General features: G+C 38.7%; 1 protein-coding gene across 3 annotated transcripts in view; it reads right to left on the bottom strand.

The window, feature by feature from the left end:
• Positions 1 to 25,252, bottom strand: part of XRN1 (5'-3' exoribonuclease 1) — a 99,035-nt gene that overhangs the window by 13,096 nt on the left and 60,687 nt on the right. For all 3 annotated transcript variants that reach the window (XM_060099574.1, XM_060099576.1, XM_060099575.1), the window contains exons 28-33: positions 17,078 to 17,134; positions 16,807 to 16,939; positions 14,155 to 14,224; positions 11,358 to 11,565; positions 9,733 to 9,828; positions 3,079 to 3,181 (exon numbers count right to left, since the gene is read on the bottom strand). In XM_060099574.1, coding sequence (XP_059955557.1) covers positions 3,079 to 3,181; positions 9,733 to 9,828; positions 11,358 to 11,565; positions 14,155 to 14,224; positions 16,807 to 16,939; positions 17,078 to 17,134 — 667 coding nt within the window. The remainder of the gene's footprint in view (positions 1 to 3,078; positions 3,182 to 9,732; positions 9,829 to 11,357; positions 11,566 to 14,154; positions 14,225 to 16,806; positions 16,940 to 17,077; positions 17,135 to 25,252) is intronic.

Raw genomic sequence — 25,252 nt, 5'->3', positions numbered from 1 at the left:
AATTCACAGAATTCCAAGGAGACAAAGGCCCTGATCTTGAGGAACTTATAATTTAGATGAGGGTGAGAAGAGAAACTCACAGATGACAACAGTAAGGGAAAAAGAAAGGTGGCATCTAATTGAGCCTTGCAGGACGGCAGGTTTCCAAAGGGCAGAATAAGAGGCTAAGTACTCCAGCAAAGGAAATAATAGGAGAAAAGATAAATAATAGTAGAAGCAGAAAGCAAGGAATATTTGTGGAACTAAAAACAGACCAGCTCTGCTGGTGGTTGAGGAGTATAATGCAGCTTAATTGAACTAGAGAAGCAGGCTGCAGCCACAATCTGCAAAGGACTGAAGACTATGGAATTATACTGGTAGGCAATAGGCACAATCACAGAAAGGTTGTGAGCTGGTAGGAATCTGACCAGAATTGTGCCTTAAGAAAATTATAATATGGCAGTGGCTTATTAGCTAGGTAGAAGGAGTAGGAGACCAATTAGGAAGCTATTTTAGTATTGCTGTTAAGGGGAAATGATGGGAACAGAAAGAAAGTGAAAGGGATGGATTAGAAGAGGAAGGAGGAAAGGGAAAAGAGAAGAAAAGAAGGAAGGAAGGAAGAAGGGAGAGAGGGAGAGACAAAAGAGGAAAGAGAGGATGAGGAAAGAAGTAAGGGGAAGGGATGAAAGGGGGAGGGAGAAGATGAAATGAGAGAGGAAGGAAGGGACAAAGATGGGAAGGAAAGGGAAGAGAGGGAACAGAGAGGGGAAAAGAAAGGAAGAGAGGAAGGTAAGGAAGAATTCTTGCAAAAAGGAGGAAAATAAAACGTGACACCACGGCTATTCAACATTGTACTGGTGGCTTTATCCACAGCAATTAGGCAAGAAAAATAAAAGGCATCCAGATTGTATAGGAGGAAGTAAAACTATCTCTATTTGCAGAAGCCAAAAAAATTAGGGCAAATAAATAAGTTCAACAAGGTTGGAGGATACAAGATCAATATACAAAAGTCAGTTTTATTTCTATAAATAGTAATGAACAATATCCCCCCCACTAAATTAAGAACACAGTTCCACTGACAATAGTATTACATAGAATAAAATACTCAGAAATAAATTTAACAAAAAAAGTTCAAGACTTGTACACTGAAAGCTACAAGACATCGCTGAAAGAAATAGAAAGGCTTAATATTGCTAAATGACAGTACTACCCAAAGTGGTCTACAGATTCAATATGATCCCTATAAAAATTCCAGCTGCCATATTTGCAGAAATAGACAAGCTGATCTTAAAATTCATATGGAAATGCAAGAGACCAGAACAGACAAAATCATCTTGAAAAAGAAAAACAATGTTGGAGGATTCAAACTTCCCAAATTCAAAACTGATAACAAAGCTATGGTAATGAAGACGGTGTATTGTTCCAAAAAGATGGCATATAGATAGGTGAAATGGAATTGATGAACTAGAAATAAACCCATATATCCATGGTCAATTGATTTCTGACAAGGGTGCCGAGACAATTCAATGGAGTGCAAAGAGAATTCAATGGGGAAAGAACTGTCTTTTAGCAAATAGTTCTGGGACAACTAGATATCTATATGCAAAAGAGTGAATACGGACCCCTATCTCATACCATGTATATACTTATTCAAAAATGAAAAAAGGAGCTTCCCTGGTGGCACAGTGGTTGAGAGTCCGCCTGCTGATGCAGGGGACACGGGTTCATGCCCCAGTCCGGGAAGATCCCACATGTCGTGGAGCGGCTGGGCCCGTAAACCATGGCCGCTGAGCCTGCGCATCCGGAGCCCGTGCTCCGCAACGGGAGAGGCCACAACAGTGAGAGGCCCGCGTACCACAAAAAAAAAAAAAAAAGAAAGAAAAAAGGACCTAAACATTACAGCTAAAACTATAACACTCTTAGGAGAAAACATAGCTGTAAATTTGTGTGACCTTGAATTAGGCAATGGTTTCTTAGGTGATACCTAAAGCATAAGCAAACAAAGAAAAAGTAGAAAAAAATAGATAAATCGGACTTGATGAAAATTAAAAACTTTTGTACTTCAAGGACACTGTATAAAAAGTTAAAAGACAACCCAGAGAATGAGAGCACATATTTGCAAATCAAATATCTGCTCAGCATATAGGATATAGAATATAAAAAGAAGTCTTACAACTCAAGAATAAAAAAGACAACCCAATTTTAAAATGAGAAAAGGATTTGAATATATATTTCTCCAAAGAAGATATACAAACAGCCAATAAGCACATGAAAAAATGTTCAACACTATTAGTCATTAATGAATTACAAATGGAAACCACAAGGAGACTCCACTTTACATTCACTAGGATGGCTATAATAAAAAAGATGGATAATAACAAGTGTTATGGAAAAAAAGAAATTGGATCCTCATATATTGCTGGTGGGAATGTAAAATGGTACAGCTACTTTGGAAAACAGTTCGGTAGTTCCACAAAAAGTTAAGCATAGAGTTAACACATGACTCAGTTATTCCATTCATTCATATATACCCAAGAGAACTGCAAACGTATGTTCACATGAAAACTTGTACATAAACATCCACAGCAGCATTATTTATTACAGCCCAAAGGTGGAAACAATCCAGATGTCCATCAATGGATGAATGGATAAACAAAATGTAGTATTCATACTATAGAATATTGTTCAGCTGTAGAAAGGAATGAAGCACTGATACATGCTACAACATGGATGAACCTTGAAAAGATTATGCCAAGTGAAAGGAGCCAGTCTCAAAGGTCACATATTTTATGGTTCTGTTTACATGAAATATCCAGAATAGGTCAATCCATAGAGGCAGAAGTAAATTAGTGGTTGCCAGGGCTACAGGAATCACTACTAATAAGTATGGTATTTCCTTTTGGGGAGATGAAATTGTTCTAAATTTAGACAGCGGCATTGGTTGTACAACTTTGTGAAAACACCAAAAAACACTGATTGTATATACTTTAAAAGGATGAATTTTATCATGTATGAATTATAACTCAATAAAGTTGTTAATTAATAAAAATAAAAGGAAGCAGTTAGCACCACAAGTATACTTTCTAACTCATAACTTACATTTTCTGTGAGGCTCATGTTTTCTTTGCTTCACACTGTTCTCATTAAAGCCAGATTTGTGATGTTGAGTTACTTGACTTATTTCTTGAGGTAGAACTGCACCCTGAAAATTAAAATTCTTATAAATGATTTAAACAAACTCTTAATATTAAAACCACTTCTCTTCCTCAATGCTTAATAAATACTTTATTATTTTTATAAAAGTTATAGAGCTCACTAGAAAAAGATTTAAGGAATGCAGAAAAGCATAGAGAATTTAAGAAAACCACTCAAATTCTACCTCCCCCAAAATAACCATTATTAACATTATGATCACCACTCCAGACGATTCTCTATGCATTGGTTAGATAGTAAGGTACACAGAAAACAATCATTTTACAAAAATGCTTTCAGTAGAAAGAATTCAATCTAATTTTGTTTGAAGTTAATACAGAAACTAAAGATTAAACTTTAGGTGAATGTTTCTTCATAACAGAAATATCAGCCTCTAAAGATGCCTCTAGATTTGTTTCAAAATAATCCTATCTCTGGGGTATGTGGGGATAGGAAATGAATAGGTATCATGGAAGAAACAGAACTGGACATGTTCAAGGTAAAGGATGGGTACATGTAGATTTATTATACTATTTTCTTGACTTTGTTGTTTTAAAAATTTCCATTAGAGTTTTTAAAAATTCATCATTCCTGTCCCTATGTTATAAAAGTTGAGGATATTATTAGCCCTTTCACATCCTTTCTCCTAATACCTGGTTTTTATTAATTAATATTTATAATGTCAAGGTTTTCAAATGCTGGAAGACTATTACTACTACCAGATAGCAAGACTGATTATAAAGCTACTGTAATTGAGACAGTGCATGAATGGACAAAATTAGCAAAATGACATGAGTAAGTTTCATATAAAGATCACAGCAGATCCTTTTGCTTTCTGATAGGGAGAAGAGGCCTGAAGGCAAAAAGAGACAGATAACTTGCCACAGCTGAAGTGGGAAGGGGAAGCAGAAGTAGGGGCTGGAGATGTTCAATACAAATTAATCACTTTACAATGATTACACAATTTTGCTTTTGGTGGGCCCTATTTATTTTTTTCTGAGCACAGACGAATGAACACTGGGTACAAAGGCACATCGTGTCTTCGTTGGCAGTGGACATGCTCCAAAAAATAGTTGTGATATGCACCAAAGTGTGAAGGAAGGTCTCATGAGCTCATATGCACAAGAACATCTAGGGCTCTTTACTCTTTAAAAAAAAGGACCAAGAGATTTCCATCCACACAGCACAATGGCTGGTGGGGGATTCTGACTCTAAAGAAGGGAATTAGAACAGCAGGATCAATAAATTGGTGTGAACGAATACTGTGTGTCTAGTATGTGCCAGGCATGGTTAAGACGTACTTTGCATCCATTATATTAACATCATTATAATAATGCTATAATCATAAAAATGCTACAGTATATTTTGATTCCATGTTATAGAGGAGTAAACTGAGGGTCAAAGTGATAATGTAATTGGTTACAGAACTAAATAGGAGAGCTGATATCTGAGCTGTCACTCTAAAATCCATGTTCACAGTACCATTTCAGAGAAAAAGTGCCCTAAGTTTAATTAGAAAGAAAATATCCTACTTTTAAGTATGTTTTTTTGAGTTATTCTGTTTGATGTCTACATAAAGCTATTTGTGTCAGTCACATTGTCATATTCTGCCAATAAAGACTTGAATGTTTTTTTTAAAGACTTTAAAAAATATATAAATTTATTTATTTATTTTTGGCTGTGTTGGGTCTTTGTTGCTGGGTGTGGGCTTTCTCTAGTTGCGGCGAGCGGGGGCTACTCTTTGTTGCGGTGCGTGGGCTTCTCATTGCGGTGGCTTCTCTTGTGGTGGAGCATGGGCTCTAGGCACGCGGGCTTCAGTAGTTGTGGCACACGGGCTCAGTAGTTGTGGCTTGCGGGCTCTAGAGCACAGGCTCAGTAGTTGTGGCGCACGGGCTTAGTTGCTCTGTGGCATGTGGGATCTTCCCAGACCAGGGCTCGAACCCGTGTCCCCTGCGTTGGCAGGTGGATTCTTAACCACTGCGCCACCAGAAGCCCTTGAAGACTTTTTGAAAGAGCAGTTTTAGGTTCACACCAATACTGAGAGGAAGGTACAGAGATTTCCCCTATACCTCCCACCCCACACATGCATAGCCTTCCCCATTATCAGCATCCCCACTGGAGTGGTGCATTTGTGACAACTGATGAACCTACAATGACGTATAATCGTTACCCCAAGTCCTTATTTTACATTGGGTTCACTCTTGGTGTTATATATTCTATGGGTTTGGACAAATGTGTAACGACATGTATCCATCACTATAGTATCATACAGAGCATATTCAATGCTCTAAAAATTTTCTGTGCTCCACCAATTCATCTCTCCCATTCCCAATAATCCCTGGCAACCACTGATATTTTTACTGACTCTACAGTTTTGCCTTTTCCAGAAGCTTGAATACCTTTTTTTTTTTTTTAAAAAAAATCATGTTCTCTGTAATTTGCTTATCAGATGAATTCCAGGCTGCTTATTAAGGCTTCATGGATATAAGTGTTATATGTGGTGGCTCATAATTCTTAGAATATACAGGAGATAAAACATGGGAGTGTTCAGCTGATATAAATAATGAAATAGCACCTAATAATAAGAGATGCATACAGAAGATTCTGAGGAAATATAATATCAAGTGTGGTGTTCCATCTCAAGGAAATTGGTGGTAATAGCTAGTAGACTTTTTGGCAGTGAGAGAGGAAAGGGCATTCTAAGTAGAAGGAACAATGCAAACACATAATCTGAAATGGAAATTACCTGTTTATGGGAAAGGGAAAGTTAGGAGACCAATCTGATTAGAACAGACCATTTTACCAAATAGTTGACATACTTTATATAAGAACTATGCAGAGTTGGATTATAGAAAGCCTAAATATTAGTTTGAGTTGAGGTTGAATTCCACTAGTATTAAACAGGAAGCCCTATACATTCTAGAGTATTTGAACAACACTATTTGAGGGCTGAAAAAGACCTCAGAGTTCATCTAAGTCCAAGCCTTAATTTTATACACGAGGCCACAGAAGCCCAGGGAAATTAGATTTGTGCAACTTGAGGCACAAAACCTGATTTCCTGATTCTGAGTCTAATCCCAGATTTATCTTCACTACACTGCCACAGGGCATAAACTGAGTTCAAAAGCAGGAGTCCTTATTAATTATTAGATACGTTGCTCAGTTATGCCATGATTGAGCAACACTGGTGAAAGGATCTTTAGGAAAGATTAGGTAGGAAGTACTATGTAAGAAGGACTAGAAAGGAAAGACATAAGAAACAGGAAGCACAGAGAGGAGGTTAGTCTAGGGCTGGGATGACAATTTAAGGTCCAGTTGTAAAAACTGAGAAGGGGTAAAAAGATTTGGGAACTCAATGCAAAAAATATTAGAGAGAAGAAGCAAAAATTTTTGACTTCATGCTTTTCAGATTATATGCCTGAGTAAATGGTTGTGTTAGAAAACAAGGATAAGAGAAGAGGCTTTAGATGAGGTCAGTTGTGAGATATCTTGAAGTTGAGGTGATGGCGGAGCATCCATCTATACCTGTCTTCTAGAAAGTTGGAGATATTGGGTTAGATCTTGATTGAGAGGTTGGAATTAGAGACATAGATTAAGTGGTAATTAGCAGAGAAGTAAGACCCAAAGTCACCAGTCAAGGAATAAGGCAAAAGGGAAAAGAAAACTGTTGCGTTTTAGGGAACGGCCCCCAGTGAAAGGCTGGAAGAACAGAGGTTAACAAAGCACCTGAACAAATAGGGAAAGGAAAGAGGAGAGACTCAGGGTAATGTTTTCTCTTAGAGCAAAACTCCTTGAAAGAATTACCCATATTTGCTGCCTCCAATTTCTCTCTTCCCCTTTTCTCTTAAACCCACTCAAATCAGTATTTCGCTCCTATCACTTAACTGAAACTGTTCTTGTCAAGGTTCCCAATGGCCTTTGTGTGCTAAATTCTGTGCATAGTCGATTCTCAGTTTTCATCTTAACTGATCCATCAGCAGCGTTTGACACAGTTGATTACTCTGTTCTCTCTGACATCTGTTCTTCACGTGGCATCTAGAAACCACCCTTCCCTGGTTTTCTTCCCATCTCACCAGCCATTCCTTCTCAGTCTTGTTAGTTCCACCTAATCTCACTGACTCTTGAAGGATGGAATGCTCTAAGGCTAAGTTGTTGAACTTTTTGTCTATCTATCCACTTTCTTGGATATAGATAAATAGATATAGATATATACACATATATGCACACACACATATGCACATATACACACATATATGTATATGTATATGTGTGGGTGAATATATACATGTATATAATGATTCCCAAATTTCTCTCTCCAGCCTGGACAACACTGATGACCTTCAGACTCAATGTCCAATTCTACATCTCCACTCAAATATCTAACTCCAATAACTCTTCTTAAATGTTTAGTATACATCTCAAACTTACCAAAATTGAACTGATCTTCCCCGACAAACATACCAGATCTGCAGTCTTTCCCATCTCAGTTAACAGCCCCTCTATCCAGACCTTAAGAGTCACGTCCTTTAATACATTCTTTCTCTTTTACCCACACATCCAATTCATCATCAGCTGGAAATCCCTTCCAAATATGTTTAGAATTTGACCACTTTTCACAGGGTCCTACTACCCTGGTCCAAGTCAATATCAACTCTATCTTGATGATTTCAGTAGTCTCTGAACTAGTCTCTGTTTCCACCTTGGTTCCTCTACCTTCTATTCTCAAGATAGCAGGCAGAGTGATCCTATTAAAATATAAGTCAAATCATGTCACTCTGCTGTGCAAAACCCTCTGCTGATTCCCTATCTCACTGAGTAAAAGCCAATGTCCTTATAATGGTCCAGGAGGTCCTACATAGTATCAATCTCTTACCTCTCTAATTACATTTCCTACAACTCACCCTACTGATTCAGCCAAATGTTCTTCTCATCCTTGTGTATGCCAGGGATCACCACCCCCAACAGGGACTTTGACTTTGTCTTGAATACTCTCCCCTCAGGTATCTGTATATCCACTCCTCATTTCATTCAAATCTTTGCTCACATGTTACCTGAACATTCCACTTAAAACTGCAGGGCATTTCCCTGGTGGCGCAGTGGTTAAGACTCCACACTCCCAACGCAGGGGGCCTGGTTTCGATCCCTGGTCAGGGAACTAGATCCCACATGCATGCTGCAACTTAGAGTTCGCATGTCACAACTAAGGAGTCCGTGTGCCGTAACTAAGAAGCCAGTAAGTCGCAACTAAGGAGCCCGTGAGCTGCCACTAAGGAACCTGCCTGCTGCAACTCAGAAGCCCACGTGCCACAACTAAGGAGCTGATGAGCCACAACTAAGGAGCCTGCCTGCTGCAACCAAGACCCAGCACAACCAAAAATAAAAACAAAAAACTCAAAACCAGAAAACAAACAAATCAACAAAGCAAAAAAACAAAAACAAAAAACCCCCTAAAAAACCAACAAGAAAACAAAACCCCTGCAAAACCTTGTCTTCCCCCTCCCCAAAATTCCCTATCCTGCTTCCCTGCAATTTTTCTCAAACTTATATTATCATCTAATATACCTTTTTTTTTTGGTCTTATTTATTGTCCTGTCCTCCCTACAGTACTAACTGTATGAGAGCCAGGATTTTTGTTTTGTTTGCAGCTATATTCTCAGTGCATAGAACAATGCCTGGCACATGGTAGGCACTTAATAAATACATGTTGAATGAATGAATGATAAAAAAGCACTCTTGAGGAATTAGCTGTATTAAATAAATAAGAGGAAAAGAGGGTTTAAAAATCTGGTTATGGATTACATTTATGTAGAAAGATTTATGAATGATCTAAGGAAAACTTAAAATAGCATATTGGCAGAAGTGACCTGTGTGTTGTAACTCTCACTTTTTTTTTTACTTTGTTTAGATTATTTTTCCCACTTTATTATTATTTATTTAAAATGAAGTACAGTTGACTTACAGTGTTGTTGTCACTCTCACTTTTTATGTTTACTTTACGAACATTCCCTTTGCTATTTTCCCCTCCCTAGCACTGATGATGCCACCATCATGGGAGGACATTAGAATAAATTAGGCCCTCATGGTGCAGGCTACTGGTTTATAAACCTGAGAGGACATTCCTTTTTGACCTAAGCTGAGAAGTTAGGTTAGTAATTAGCAAAAAATGTAGTAGGAATTCATTCCTTTTCTTTTTCCTTTTTTTTTGGTGCCTGAGTCTACTCTTTTAGCAGAATTTCTTTCCTCTTCTTAAACTCTATCAAGGAATGTGAATTTGCTCATTCACATTTAAGACAACCAACTGCCAGCATAAACCTATACATTCAAGTGGAAGTGAATAAGTTAATGAGTGCCATTAAAGCCTCTATTAAAAAGAAAAATTGTCTACATTCTTATTCATTAGTTCAAAAACACATGTAGCCTAAGAAACTATGAAAATTCAAGATCAAAGTGTTATTTCTATTTTATGAGATTTCAGGAGGAAAATTAATCACTGCATACCTAAAATAGAAATAAAAATTAAATTAAAAAAAATTAAATGTCCATCAAGCAAGGTATACTAACCTTCTCTTGTAGAGGTGGCTGAAAGTGTTGAACCTTTCCAGATCCCTGTAAGGATTGCCAAATGTTGCAAAATTCATCATCATCTTTAGCAGGTACCTGGGAAAGTACAAAAAACTTCTTAAGGAAAACTGAAACATGAAAAAATAAAGATTCAGACTAAAAATCAAATAATTTATTTATTAAAGCTATTTAGCAGTAGACAGGATATTTAAATTTCATTATCTGTGATCTCAGTTCGTTTTTTTCTGGAGCTCAGTATAGTAACCATAAAAGTATACTGCTGGAGTGAAAATGTTCTTCTACAGATGTAATTGGTTATTAAAAAATATTTAAAGCATAACAAATGCTATAAAAGATTATACTGAATCAATATCCCACCAAAAGATTTTTTTTTGGTCTTCCAGTGTACTGGCATATTATCTTATTCAAGCTAACATTTAATAATATTTATTTAAAAATTTTTTGGGACTTCCCTGGTGGTGCAGTGGTTAAGAATCCACCTCCAATGCAGGGGACACAGGTTCGATCCCTGGTCCAGGAAGATCCCACATGCCGCGGAGCAACCAAACCCGTGCACCACAACTACTGAGCCTGTGCTCTAGAGCCCATGCACCGCAACTACTGAGCCCATGCACCACAACTACTGAAGCCCGCATGCTCTAGGGCCCGTGTGCTGTAACTACTGAAGCCTGTGCACCTAGAGCCCGTGCTCCGCAACAAGAAAAGCCACTGCAATGAGAAGGCTGCACACCACAACAAAGTAGCCCCCGCTCGCTGCAACTAGAGAAAGCCTGCGTGCAGCAACGAAGACCCAACGCAGCCAAAGATAAATGAAATTTAAAAAAAATTAAAAAAATGTTTACCTTACACAAAAATAATCTGATTAAAAAAATTAGCTATTACTTATGGAGAACTGATTTCATGCAAATTAAAAATCTAGAAAAATATGCACCAAAATTTGACAGTGGTTACCTATGAGATTTGAGAGGATTTTTGCTTGTTTCCTTTGTTATCATCTACTTATCTGTTTTCTAATTAGTCTATAATAAATATGTGCTATTTGGATTAAAAAGTTCGGTTAAATGTAAAATAGATAGCTAGTGGGAAGCAGCTGCATAGCACAGGGAGATCAGCTCGGTGCTTTGTGATGGGGTGGGATAGGGAGGGTGGGAGGGAGACTCAAGAGGGAGGGGATATGGCGATATATGTATACGTATAGCTGATTCACTTTGTTATACAGCAGCAACTAACACAACAATGTAAAGCAATTATACTCCAATAAAGATGTTTAAAAACAAAACAAAACAAACAAAACAAAAAGTTTGGTTAAAATTTGGGGCCATGGAATTAAATAAAGTTAAGTATCTCACACAAAACAATTCAAGTTTTGCCCTCAGGAAGATGAAATAAAGGAAATCACCCATGAGTTATATGGTGGGAATTTGAAAATTGCTTTTGATAAATATGATATAGTCCTCTCCCTTACCTTTCAAATTAATGTCATTTTGTAGGAGATAATATAAGACATTTGGGTGATATAAGACAAAATAAGTGTTAGTCTACCAAGTAAATATATAAAGAGAAAACAGATATTTTCAAGATCATTATTTAAATAAAAGTCTTACTTGAGTAGGAACAAAAAGTGATTGAGGGGAATGGTTCAGACCTCCCAAATGCCCAGATGAAATTGATGAACTTGTGCTATAGTGATTCACAGCTGGCTGTGGTTTCACAATGGCTGTCAACTTCTGATTTCCTGTTTCAGAGCGACTCCCATGAGAAAGGTTCACCAAGGCACTTGTTGGCAGCCGATAACCTCTACCAGGTGAGCACCTAAAAGTAAAAAGTTTGATCAGGGTCAGAGGAAATTAATACTAAAGGGAGCTAAAAGAATCAAATAATTTTGGGGTGCATAGTCCGTAATCCGAATTAAGAAATATTACTTTTAAATTCAGTAGAGGCACTTGAAATCATAGAAAGGTCTTAATTTATAAGATTTCTGAAAAGTTTCTGAATAGAGTATTCAGTGCTACTAAGTGGGGGAAAACATGTTCTAGAGGTATAGTTGTGTGTGTGTTAGTTAGTCCTCAGAAGGCTTGCAACATAATAGCTGAGTTAACCAAAAATTCATGAATTAAATGTCAAACTTCTTTAAAGGTTATGAAGCTACCCCGTGTGGAGCTAGTGTGGCTCTACCTATGCAACAGGGCAAATGTTAGCTTTGATCACTCTTGTCTCCTGATCAATTGTTGAGTCCAGCTCTTTTTATCCTCATCTTCCCATCTTAATGTTCCAGAACTGGGAAGGCTAAGAGACAAGTATTTGTGATTTCCTTCCTTCCTGGCCTTGATAAAAGTGTTTAGATATTAAAATAAGCCTTCTCTGGTCAAAAGTTTTCAACTCTATCACCTCTTTAGAAAGTAATTTTCTTATATTCTGAGATCAGGGGGAAGTAGAATTCTTTCATGAGAAATCTTTGTAAGATTTCTAGAAAATATTTTTGTGAGAACTATAGTTTAAGCTTCTGCATTATAGAAATGAATATATTGCAGGCATGTAATCTTTTACACAGCTCTCAGTCAGTCAAGAAATCCAGTGTCTCTACCTAGGAGAGGAAAAAAAAAAACCCTGAGAAAAAAGTTAATCATCTTAAAAATATATTTCAAAGTCATTTCGCCTAAAGTTATTGGTAATCAAACATTTTCATGAAAAATAAAATCAGATATGGGATCCAGACCCTGCTGCTGCATTTAAGAGTGCAGACAGTAAAGTCTTTGGGTAATAGGCACATTCAAGTTGCAAAGCAATAATAGTATTCTGAACGTGATCACTCCTTGTAAGGACTGAAGATTGTGATTTTATGCAAATAGGCTAAATAAGAGTAATTAATTTTTTATTTAATTACCACTAATCAAAACAGAGGGGAAAAAGAAACTAAGCTGACTTCAGTTCAGTTTTCCAGTTGGTGTTTAGAAGGGAGAAAGGAAAACTGGAAAGGATTTCATTTAACCCTCACAATCACCTAGTGAAGTGCACATCTTCATTATAGATGAGGAAATTGAGGGTCAGAATGCTTTTAACTAACCTACCTAAGGTAACACAAAGGTTAAGTGAAAGAGCCCCCACTTTCTAATATTCCACGGCACCTCTCATTCTAACAGGATCTTTTTCCTATAACTTTAAACTTTCTTTCTATAATGCTCCCCAAAATAGACTTGAACAAGTCTCTGCCATGTTAAATTAAAAACAAACAATCCAATCCTCTTCCTTTAAACCTCCTCACCCCCAGTTATCTTTTCTCCCCTTCATGGTCAAACTTCTCAAGGGTCAGCTCAGTTTCTTGCCTCCCTTGTTCCACCTGCCATTCACTCCTCAAACCAACCCAATCTAGCTTGAGCACCCATAACTCCACTAAAACAAATGACAAAGACTTAAAATGTCACAATTCAAAGAACGTTTCTATTCCTCAAGTTATTTAACCATAAAAAAATGCAAATCTGATCATGTCACATTTCTGATTTTGATGGCTTCACATTGCTTTAATGATAAAGACCAAGATACCAAGATCCTTAGCATGTCCTGAAAGTGGCTTACCAGTTCCTGCACAGTGTGGTCCTTGCTCTTCTCCCTTACTCTCATCTTACACAGTTGCTGAAGTTGACATACCTGCATTCTTTTAGTTTTAAAATGAGGGAAAATGTCCTCTGTTGCATATGCTATTCTTTCTTCCTGACCACTTGTCACTCTTCCTCCAGTTACCTATTCTTTTTTTTTTTTTTTTTTTTTCTTCTTCTTTTTGCGGTATGTGGGCCTCTCACTGTTGTGGCCTCTCCCGTTGCGGAGCACAGGCTCCGGATGCGCAGTCCCAGCGGCCATGGCTCACGGGCCCAGCCACTCCGCGGCATATGGGATCCTCCCAGACCGGGGCATGAACCCGTATCCCCTGCATCGGCAGGCGGACTCTTAACCACTGCGCCACCAGGGAGGCCCCAGTTACCTATTCTTCATGTCCCATTTTAAACGTCACTGCTTAAAGAAAGCCTTTCTAGAACTCTCAGGACAGATCACACTCTTATAGACACCTGAAATACTTCTTCCCAGCACTTGTCACATTTAATTTAAAAAGTAATATTGCAGTAAGTTAATTATTGGGTTGGCCAAAAAGTTCATTCGGGTTTTTCATAAGATGGTACCAAAAACCTGAACGAACTTTTTGGCCAACCCAATGTATCCCCCCTACTAAAATGAAAGCTCCATGAGGGTAGAAACCATGTCTGTCTTATTCACTGTTACACCCCTGGTAGCAAGTATGATGTCTTGTACATACTAGGAACTGAAATTGTGGACAAATAAACAAGTAATGTAGTTATTGGCCACATGGGCATATTTACAAAGTGTTAATTATCATCTGGAAATACAAACCTTATTGTTAAACCTCCAGGAAATTCTTCATCAAATAACACTTCAAATAGTACATCAGCTTCTCTATTAGCTGTTTAAAAAAGAGAGAGATGGAAGAATCATACAATAAAAGAAAAATCAGCATGTAAGTTTTTGGGGTATAAGAAGCATTACAACTATCAATACAGAGAGTGAATGAAAAGAAAATAAGCTCACAGATTACCTTACTGGTATTAACTTAAAGTAAAATAATACTATTTTAAATTAGATGCTGTGAGAATTAATTATATTTTTCTCTCTGTTTTGGTGTATGTTGGAAATTATTCATAAAAAGAGAGTTAATAAAAGAAATAACTTTGGAATTTGCAGTTTAGAAGGTCTTACAATCAGACAAAGGAAATGAAGATTTGAAGACATGGCAGTAATGAAAGGAACGGAATGGAGAGAATGGATATACTACTAGATAGAACTGGCAGGAGTTTGTGACCTGTGTAGACAAAAAGAACAGAGATGTCAAAGATTACTCCAAAGTTCTGGCTGAGATGACTTGGTAGATAATGGATGCCATGACCGAGACATGAGACACCTGAGAAAGACTGTGGTGCAATAAACGTAAGGAGGAACAGAAAAGAATAAACTTTAGCAGAGAGGATGATGGGATATAACTGGAAAGTTTAAATTTACTAAAATGCCAAGATAAAGTGAAATAATTAGCTACAATAATATTTGAATTCTAAGCCCAAATTAATAATAGAGTCTATCACATAACTTCAGAATTGACTCTCTCTCTCTCTCTTTCTCTCCCCATCTCTATCCCCACCCCTTTCCAAGCTATTGGTTCTGTTTCTCGGGAGAACGCTAATACCATACCTGATACTACGTTAGGGGCTGGGGGATGTCTCCCTCATTCTTGGTCCCTCATTGCCCAAACGAAACCAGGCCTGCAGAGCTTACTCATTCTCCCCCATCTGGCTGTACCTTTCACCTGACACTTTTACCTAAAATCTAAACCCAAGAAAGTGGGGCTCAATGGGAGGCAGGAGTTTCTCTGCTGAAGGTCCACTTTCTAAGTTTCTGTTTCCCGTCTGAGGGAGGAGCCACTTACTCAAAAGATTATTGACAAGAGGATTGCTCACCCCCTTTAGTGGAGATGACAACAGAGATGAGGTATCAGCTGAAGGCAGTAAGACAAATATTTCCCGTTATATTCCATGTCCATGGCAGACATGGTTAATCAATGACAGAGCTTTCCCCACTCAGAGTAGGTATAGCTTTAAAATTTTTGTCAAGACAAAATTCCAAGTCGTCACTACTACTGACAGGGGTTGTCAGAAGAAAGGAAACTTCTATGTTATCAGGGTCCTAAGGCTTTTTCAGGACAATCTAATTAGAGTACAATCCAATAAGCTCAACATTTGAACTGCCAATGCCTGAGGCTGAACAGATAGCAGCAGGAGGGTTGCTTCACTGCACCTATCTGACCTTTACCATACTCAGCCTGGGCTTAACCTACTTACCCTTCCCGCCTCCATTTTCAGCACCAGAAATATATCCCAAAAAATTCAAAGAAAAATCAGGGAAGAAAATTCTCTTTTTAGAGGCAGACCCCAAGAAGATGTGCAAATGTGGAGAACCATTGCTCAAAGTTAGAAAAGAATCAGGGCAAAGAGTTCAAATCCCAGCTCTGCCACTTATTTGTGTAAATTCAGGCAAGTCACTTAAACTCTTAGGTGAGGAAATAATATCTCCCTCTCAGGTGGTTGGGAGGGTTAAATGCAAAATGTAAAAGTGCCGGGCACACTGTTGGCAATAAATGAGCAGCTCTCTTAGGCTCATGGCCTGTCTGCTCTTCCTTCTTTCTGGCAGTGAGACCAAGGTTGAGTGCCTGGGGTATGGAGGGACGGTGCTGCCAGCGCTCTGACCTCTAGGTACCTGATTTGCTGCTTCATGTTGGATTGACTTTTTTTTGGAATCTATGTTGCAAAGCTAGGCAGCCCTTTGAGGCATTTTTAGATCCTTAGCTAATTCTTCCCTTTTCTTTCCATACTCCCATTTTTCTTTCTTTTTTTTTTTGTAAAAAACACATAATATAAAATTTATCATTGTAACCCTTTTTAAATGTATAGTATTGTAGTGTTAACTATATGCACATTGTTGTACAACAGATTGATAGGTTTGTTTTACATACGATATCTGGTTGTATTCATAAAATTCAAATAAATATGCAAATCTTTTAACCACAAATAAGCTGATGCATCGTGTTTGTTTATATCGCCACAGATATCAAGAGATTACAATGACAATTAAGGTAAAGGCCTGAACAAGGTTAGATGAAGCCCAATGAAATGTTTCTCTTAGTTTCATGAAAACACATGTATGTATTCTCACCAAGGTTTTAGATAATTTTAATCTGCTATACATAAGCTACCAAATTTTCAGCAGCCGTTCGTCAACTTCCCCACGTTTTAAATCACTTCCCAGATGATTACACAAGATAGAGAAGAAGAATTTTCTCTGAAACCTAAAGCTGGAAAAAACTTAACTAAAACATAAAAGGATTTAGTGTTTTTCCTGATTTATAGTTGCTTTCTGCTTACATATAAGACACACAAGTTTGTGTTTCACTCTACAATATAAATGCAGTTGGAGACACGTCAAATATTGAGTTATTACCCCCTTTAATTCCTATGATGGTGCCCCGAAGGCCAACTGGAACGGAAAAGTTCTCTCTCACATTTACAACTCGGTCAAAGAGACGAAATTCTGCATCCCGATCAGGAATGACTCCATGTTGCTGTTCTAAAGGCTGAAGAGAAGAAAGATTTAATTATTATTATTAACTCTAATTTTAAGAAGATTTTCTACTAACGTATTGAAAACATTTGTTCCTTCTATACTTTCAAAGCAAAAACAACAACTTTGAATTCTCTGACAGGAAACTTACTCTGTATAGCAAATGGGGCTTCACTGTCACTCGAACCTTCTTATTATTCTTTCTTTGCTGAGGAAAGAAGAATTTGAAAATATTTTTAAAATATTAAAATTTAAAATTATTATTCAGTATTTGGACATGACTGAATATTAAAAAGCCAAAAGAAATGAGTAATTTTAAGATTTCTGAATTTCTTTAGATGCAAGCAAGGATGAATAAATAAATTCTTACATTTTTTAAAGTAAAAATTTTTTTGTTGATATATAAGACATATAGAAAAATGCAAACTTATAAGTATAAAATCTGACGAATTTTTATAGTATGAGCATACCTATGTATATCCACACTCAGTTCAAGAAACAGAACACTACTAAGCAAAACATAAAAGACCCTGAAAAAAGAAATTAAAAATAGGGAACCCTTGTATTGTCTTCCAGTTACTACCCCTCCCCAATGTAACCTTATTTCTAACACTAAAGATTATACTTGTCAGTTTTGAACTTTATGTAAATGCTATCCTATTCAAATGCTTTTTTATCCTAAGAAGAATTGTATATAATGGTCAATAAAGATTAATAGTAAAGGAAAAACAGGTATAAAGTATTGATCTATGTCAATACTTTGGGTTTTGTGGCTACTTATAAAAATTAAGGTAACATTGATACAAAGTCTTTGCTTTTGGAAACTGGCTTTGGTGTTTAAATTTTTGACTATCTAAAAATGCTGGAAGAAGAGTTTTCTCCTCTATTCGCTACTTGTTAATTCTGTGACCTCACACTTAAGCACCAGCTTCCTTCAATCTGTAAGATGGAAATAATATTACCTGTTCTACCTAATAAAAATGTGAGAATAGGAGTCAAGATGGCAGTGTGCGAAGATGCCAAGTTAGCATCGCCCCACAACTAGGGTGCCTGCCGGCCGCTGGTGGGGGACCCTGACGCCCAAGGAGATGGCAGGAACCCCCAAATGAACCGGTAGGACATGGGGGAACACGGGGGCTAGGAGAAGTGGAGGCCTGACAGGATCGGCGCCCCTGAGGCCAGGGAGATCAGGAGAGGCAGGCAGGAGGGGCCCTCCAGGAGGAGAGGGAAAGGAGCAGAGGGCGACGGCCCGGCCCACTCTGGCCCAGGGAGCCTGCTGAGCTCCCAGGCCGGTAGCCCCCACAACCAATGCCTCTTTCAGGCTACCTGGGTCCTAGAGACATAGGAGGGAGGCCGGGGAGATCAGGATAGGCAGGCGGGAGGGGCCCTCTGGGAGTAGTGGGAGAGGAGCAGAGGGTGTTTACCCCGCCCATGTGGGCACAGGGAGCCTGCTGAGCTCCCAGGCTGGACCCTGCTCTCCAAAGCCCCCGCGAGGCTGTGTGGGTCCTTGGGGGCACAGGAGGGAGGCCAGGGAGATCAGGAGAGGCAGGTGGGAGGGGCCCTCCAGGAGGAGTGGGAGGGGAGCAGAGGGAGTTTGCCCCTCCCACTAAGGCTCAGGGAGCCTGCTGGGCTCCCAGGTGAGGCCCCTGCCCTCTGAGACCAGGGGTGGGGGGTACGCCTGGGCCCCTCCTGTTCCTTTGAGCCTAAGCCTCACCCCCCACCCCACACAGCCCTGAGGGCTTTTTCTGGCCCTGTGGGTCCTGAGCACAGGCCCCACCCACCGCCCAAATCTTGCCCTTAGGCCCCGCCCTCCACAGCCAAGGCCTCCACCCCCGCCTTTTTTTCCCCCTCTTTTCCTCCGCCTCCTCTTTACAATTGTACTGTTGTACCTTCCAGTTGTTGATTCATCTATATTTTTATTTTTGTATTCTTTCTAACATATATGTTAGCTTCCTAGTCTACTTTTATCTTTTACTTTGTTATTTTTCTCTCTCTCTTTTTTTCTTGCCACCCCATTTAGATTTTGGGATCTTGGTTCACTAGCTGGGGGTCGGGCTGAAGCTCCTGTGGTGGGAATTCCGTGATGGAACCACTGGACTAACAGAGAACCTCAGACCCCAGGGAATATTCATTGGAGTGAGGTCTCACGAGTTCCTCATCTCAGCACCAAGACCCAGCTCTACACAACAGCCTACAAACTCCAGTGTTGGAAGCCTCAGACCAAACAACCAGTAAGACAGGAACACACTCCCGCTCATTAAAAAAAAAAAAAAAAAAAAGAGAGAGAGAGAGAAGGCAAAAACATATGTCACAGACGAAAGAGCAAGGTAAAAACCTACAAGACCAAATAAATGAAGAGGAAATAGGCAATCTACCTGAAAAAGAATTCAGAGTAATGATAGTAAAGATGATCCAGAATCCCAGAATCAGAATGGAGGCATGGATTGAGAAAATACAAGAAATGTTTAACAAAGATACAGAAGAACTAAAGAACAAACAAACAGAGATGAATAACACAATAAATGAAATGAAACATACACTAGAAGGAATCAGTAACAGAATAACTGAGACAGAAGAACAAATAGGTGAGCTGGAAGACAAAATGGTGGAAATAACTGCCGAGGAGCAGAATAAAGAAAAAAGAATGAAAAGAATTGAAGACAATCTCAGAAACCTCGGGAACAACACTAAATTCACCAACAATCTAATTATAGGGGTCCCAGAAGAAGAAGAGAAAAAGAAAGGGTCTGAGAAAATATTTGAAGAGATTATAGTCGAAGACTTCCCTAACATGGGAAAGGAAACAGTCACCCAAGTCCAGGAAGCAAAGAGAATTTCATACAGGATAAACCCTAGGAAAAACACACCAAGACACATACATATTAATCAGACTAACAAAAATTAAATTCAAAGAAAAAATATTAAAAGCAGCAAGGGAAAAACAAAAAATAACATAAAAAGGAATTCCCATAAGGTTATCAGCTGATTTTTCAGCAGAAACTCTGCAGGCCAGAAGGGAGTGGCAGGATATACTTAAAGTGATGAAAGAGAAAAACCTACAACCAAGATTACTCTACCCAGCAAGAATCTCATTCAGATTCGATGGAGAAATCAAAAGCTTTTCAGACAAACAAAAGCTAAGAGAATTCAGCACCACCAAACCAGCTTTACAACAAATGCTAAAGAAACTTCTCTAGGTAGAAAATAAAAGAGAAGAAAAAGACCCACAAAAACAAACCCAAAACAATTAAGAAAATGGTAATAGGAACATACATATTGATAATAAGCTTGAAGGTAAATGGATTAAATGCCCCAACCAAAAGACACAGACTGGCTGAACAGATACCAAAACAAGACCCATATATATGCTGTCTACAAGAGACCCACTTCAGAACGAGGGACACATACAGACTGAAAGTGAAGGGATGGAAAAAGATATCCATGCAAATGGAAATCAAAAGACAGTTGGAGTAGCAATACTTGTGTCTGATAAAACAGACTTTAAAATAAAGACTGTTACAAGAGATAAGGAGGGACACTACATAATGATCAAAGAATCAATCCAAGAAGAAGATATAACAATTATAAATGTTTATGGGGCTTCCCTGGTGGCACAGTGGTTAAGAATCTGCCTGCCAATGCAGGGGACACGGGTTAGAGCCCTGGTCCGGTAAGATTCCACATGCCGTGGAGCAACTAAGCCCATGTGCCACAAGTACTGAGCCTGCACTCTAGAGCCTGCGAGCCACAACTACTGAGCCCGTGTGCCACAACTACTGAGCCCGCAAGCCTAGAGCCTGTGCTCCACAGCAAGAGAAGCCACTGTAATGAGATGCCCATGCACCACAACAAAGAGTAGCACTCGCTCGCTGCAACTAGAGTAAGCCCGCTAACAGCAACGAAGACCCAACGCAGCCAAAAATAAAATAAAATAAAATAAAGTAAAAAAAAATGTTTATGCATCCAACATAGGAGCACCTCAATACATAAGGCAAATGCTAACAAGCACAAAAGGAGAAATCGACAGTAACACAACAGTATGGGACTTTAACACCCCACTTACACTAATGGAAAGATCATCCAAACAGAAAATAAATAAGGAAACACAAGCTTTCAATAACACAATAGACCAGGTAGATTTAATTGATATTTATAGAACATTCCAACCAAAAGTGGCAGAATACACTTTCTTCTCAAGTGCACATGGAACATTCTCCAGGACAGATCACATCTTGGGTCACAGATCAAGTCCCAGAAAATTTAAGAAAATTGAAATCGTATCAAGCATCTTTTCTGACCACAACGTTATGAGACTGGAAATCAATTACAGGAAAAAACCTGTAAAAATCACAAATACATGGAGGCTAAACAGTGCACTACTAAATAACCAAGAGATCACTGAAGAAATCAAAGAAGAAATAAAAAACTACATAGAAACAAATGACAACGAAAACACGACGACCCAAAACCTATGGGATGCAGCAAAAGCAGTTCTAAGAGGGAAGTTTATAGCAATTCAATCTCACCTCAAGAAACAAAAATCTCAAATAAACAATCTAACCTTACACTGAAAACAATTACAGAAAGAAGAATAAAGAAAACCCAAAGTCAGTGGAAGGAAAGAAATCATAAAAATCAGAGCAGAAATAAACAGAAATGAAGAAAACAATAGCAAAGGTCAATAAAACTAAAAGTTGGTTCTTTGAGAAGATAAACAAAATTGATAAACCCTTAGCCAGACTCATCAAGAAAAAAAGGGAGAGGATACAAATCAGTAAAATTAGAAATGCAAAAGGAGAAATCAAAACTGACACTGCAGAAATACAAAGGATTACAAGAGACTACTACAAACAACTATATGCCAATAAAATGGACAACCACGAACAAACGGACAAATTCTTGGCAAGGTACAATTTTCCAAGACTAAACCAGGAAGAATTAGAAAATATAAACAGACCAATCACAAGCACTGAAACTGAAACCGTAATTAAAAATCTTCCAATAAACAAAAGTCCAGGACCAGATGGCTTCACAGGCAAATTCCACCAAACATTTAGAGGACAGCTAACACCGATCCTTCTCAAACTCTTCCAAAAAATTGCAGAGGGAGAAACACTCCCAAATTCATTCTACGAAGCCACCATCACCCTGATATCAATACCAGTAAAAGATATCACAAAAAAAGAAAATTATAGACCAATACACTGATGAACATAGATGCAAAAATCCTGAACAAAATACTAGCAAACAATTCAACAACACATTAGAAGGATCATACACCATGGTCAAGTGGGATTTATCCCAGGGATGCAAGGATTCTTCAATATAAGCAAATCAGTCAGTGTGGTACACCACATTAACAAATTAAGGAATAAAAACCATATGATCATCTCAATAGATGCAGAAAAAGCTTTTGACAAAATTCAACACCCATTTATGATAAAAACTCTCCAGAAAATTGGCATAGAGGGAACCTACCTCAACATAATAAAGGCCATATATGACAAACCCACAGCAAGCATCATGCTCAATGGTGAAAATCTGAAAGCATTTCCACTAGGATCAGGGACAAAGAAGGATGTCCACTCTCACCACTCTTATTCAACATAGTTTTGGAAATCCTAGCCACGGCAATCAGAGAAGAAAAAGAAATAAAAGGAACACAAATTGGAAAATAAGAAGTCAAACTGTCACTGTTTGCAGATGACATGATACTATACATAGAAAATCCTAAAGATGCCCCAGAAAACTACTAGAACTAATCAATGAATTTGGTAAGGTTGCAGGATACAAAATTAATGCACAGAAATCTCTGGCATTCCTATACACTAACAACAAAAAATCAGAAAGAGAAATTAAGGAAACAATGCCATTTACCATCACAACAAAAAGAATAAAATACCTAGGAATAAACCTGCCTAAGGAGGTGTAAGACTTGTACTCAGAAAACTATAAAACACTGATGAAAGAAATCAAAGATGACATAAATAGGTGGAGAAATATACCATGTTCTTGGATTGGAAGAATCAATATTGTGAAAATAACTATACTACCCAAAGCTATCTACAGATTCAATGCAATCCCTATCAAACTACCAATGGCATTCTTCACAGAATTAGAACAGAGAATTTTACAATTCGTATGGAGACACAAAAGACCCTGAATAGCCAAAGCAATCTTAGAAAGAAAAACAGAGTTGGAGGAATCAGGCTCCCTGACCTCAAACTATATACCACAAAGGTACAGTAATGAAGACAATATGGTACTGGTACAAAAACAGAAATATAGAGCAATGGTACAGGATAGAAAGCCCAGAGATAAACCCACGCACATATGGTCACCTAATTTATGACAAAGGAGGCAAAAACATTCAATGGAGAAAAGATAGCCTCTTCAGTAAGTGGTGCTGGGAAAACTGCACAGCTACATGTAAAAGAATGAAATTAGAACGCTCCCTAACACCATACACAAAAATAAACTCCAAATAGATTAAAGACCTAAATGTAAGACCAGACACTATAAAACTCTTAGAGGAAAACATAGGAAAAATATTCTTTGATATAAACCACAGCAAGATCTCCTTTGATCCACCTCCTAGAGTAACGGAAATAAAAACAAAAATAAGTAAATGGGACTTAATTAAACTTAAAAGCTTTTGTACAGCAAAGGAAACCATAAACAAGACAAAAAGACAACCCTCAGAATGGGAGAAAATACTTGCAAATGAAACAACAGACAAAGGATTAATGTCCAAAATATACAAACAGCTCATGGAGCTCAATATCAAAAAAACAAACAATCCAATCAAAAAATGGGCAGAAGACCTAAACAGACATTTCACAAGGAAGACATACAGATGGCCAAGAGCCATGTGAAAAGATGCTCAACATCGTTAATTATTAGAGAGATGCAAATCAAAACTACAACGAGGTATCACGTCACACCAGTCAGAATGGCAGTTATCAAAAAATGTAGAAACAATAAATGCTGGAAAGGGTGTGGTGAAAAGGGAACCTTCCTGCACTGTTGGTGGGAATGTACATTGATACAACCACTATGGAGAACCGTATGGATGTTCCTTAAAAAACTAAAAATAGAGGGCTTCCCTGGTGGCGCAGTGGTTGAGAGTCCGCCTGCCGATGCAGGGGACACGGGTTCGTGCCCCGGTCCGGGAAGATCCCACATGCCACGGAGCGGCTGGGCCCGTGAGCCATGGCCGCTGAGCCTGTGTGTCCGGAGCCTGTGCTCCGCAAAGGGAGAGGCCACGACAGTGAGAGGCCCGTGTACTGCAAAAAAAAAAAAAAAAAAAAAAACAACTAAAAATAGAACTATCATATGACCCAGGAATCCCACTACTAGGCATATACCCTGAGAAAACCATAATTCAAAGAGTCATGTACCAAAATGTTCATTGCAGCTCTATTTACAATAGCCAGGACATGCAAGCAACCTAAGTGTCCACTGACAGATGAATGGATAAAGATGTGGCGGGCTTCACTGGTGGCACAGCAGTTAAGAACCCGCCTGCCAATGCAGGGGACACAGGTTTGAGCCCTGGCCCGGGAAGATCTCACATGCTGCGGAGCAACTAAGGCCGTGCGCCACAACTACTGAACCTGCGCTCTAGAGCCCGCGAGCCACAACTACTGAGCCTGCGTGCCTAGAGCCCGTGCTCTGCAGCAAGAGAAGCCACCGCACCACAACGTGCACCACAATGAAGAGTAGTCCCTGCTCGCTGCAACTAGAGAAAAGTCTGCGTCCTAACAGAGACCCAATGCAGCCAAAAATAAAATAAATAAATTAAAAAAAACCCCACCTTTCACTTTATAAAAGAAAAGAAGATGTGACACATATATACAACAGAATATTACTCAGCCATAAAAAGAAACAAAATTGAGTTATTTGTAGTGAGGTGGATGGACCCAGAGTCTGTCAACAGAGTGAAATCAGAAAGAGAAAAACAAATACTGTATGCTAACGCATATATATGGAATCTAGAAAAAAAAGTGGTACGGATGAACCTAGTTGCAGGGCATGAATACAGATGTAGACATAGAGAATGGACTTGAGGACACAGGGTTGGGGGGGAAGCTGGGGTGAAGTGAGAGTAGCATTGACAATATATACACTACCGAATGTAAAATAGTTAGATAGTGGGAAGCAGCAGCATAGCACAGGGAGATCAGCTCGGTGCTTTGCGATGACCTGGAGGGGTGGGATAGGGAGGGTAGGAGGGAGGCTCAAGAGGGAGGGGATATGGGGACATATGTATGCATATGGCTGATTCACTTTGGTGTACAACAGAAACTAACATAGTATTGTGAAG

The sequence above is a fragment of the Mesoplodon densirostris genome, chromosome 5 (genome assembly GCF_025265405.1).
Source record: "Mesoplodon densirostris isolate mMesDen1 chromosome 5, mMesDen1 primary haplotype, whole genome shotgun sequence".
NCBI lineage: Eukaryota > Metazoa > Chordata > Mammalia > Artiodactyla > Ziphiidae > Mesoplodon > Mesoplodon densirostris.
The sequence above is the reverse complement of the archived record's forward strand: the minus strand, read 5'-3'. Positions and strand labels throughout refer to the sequence as shown.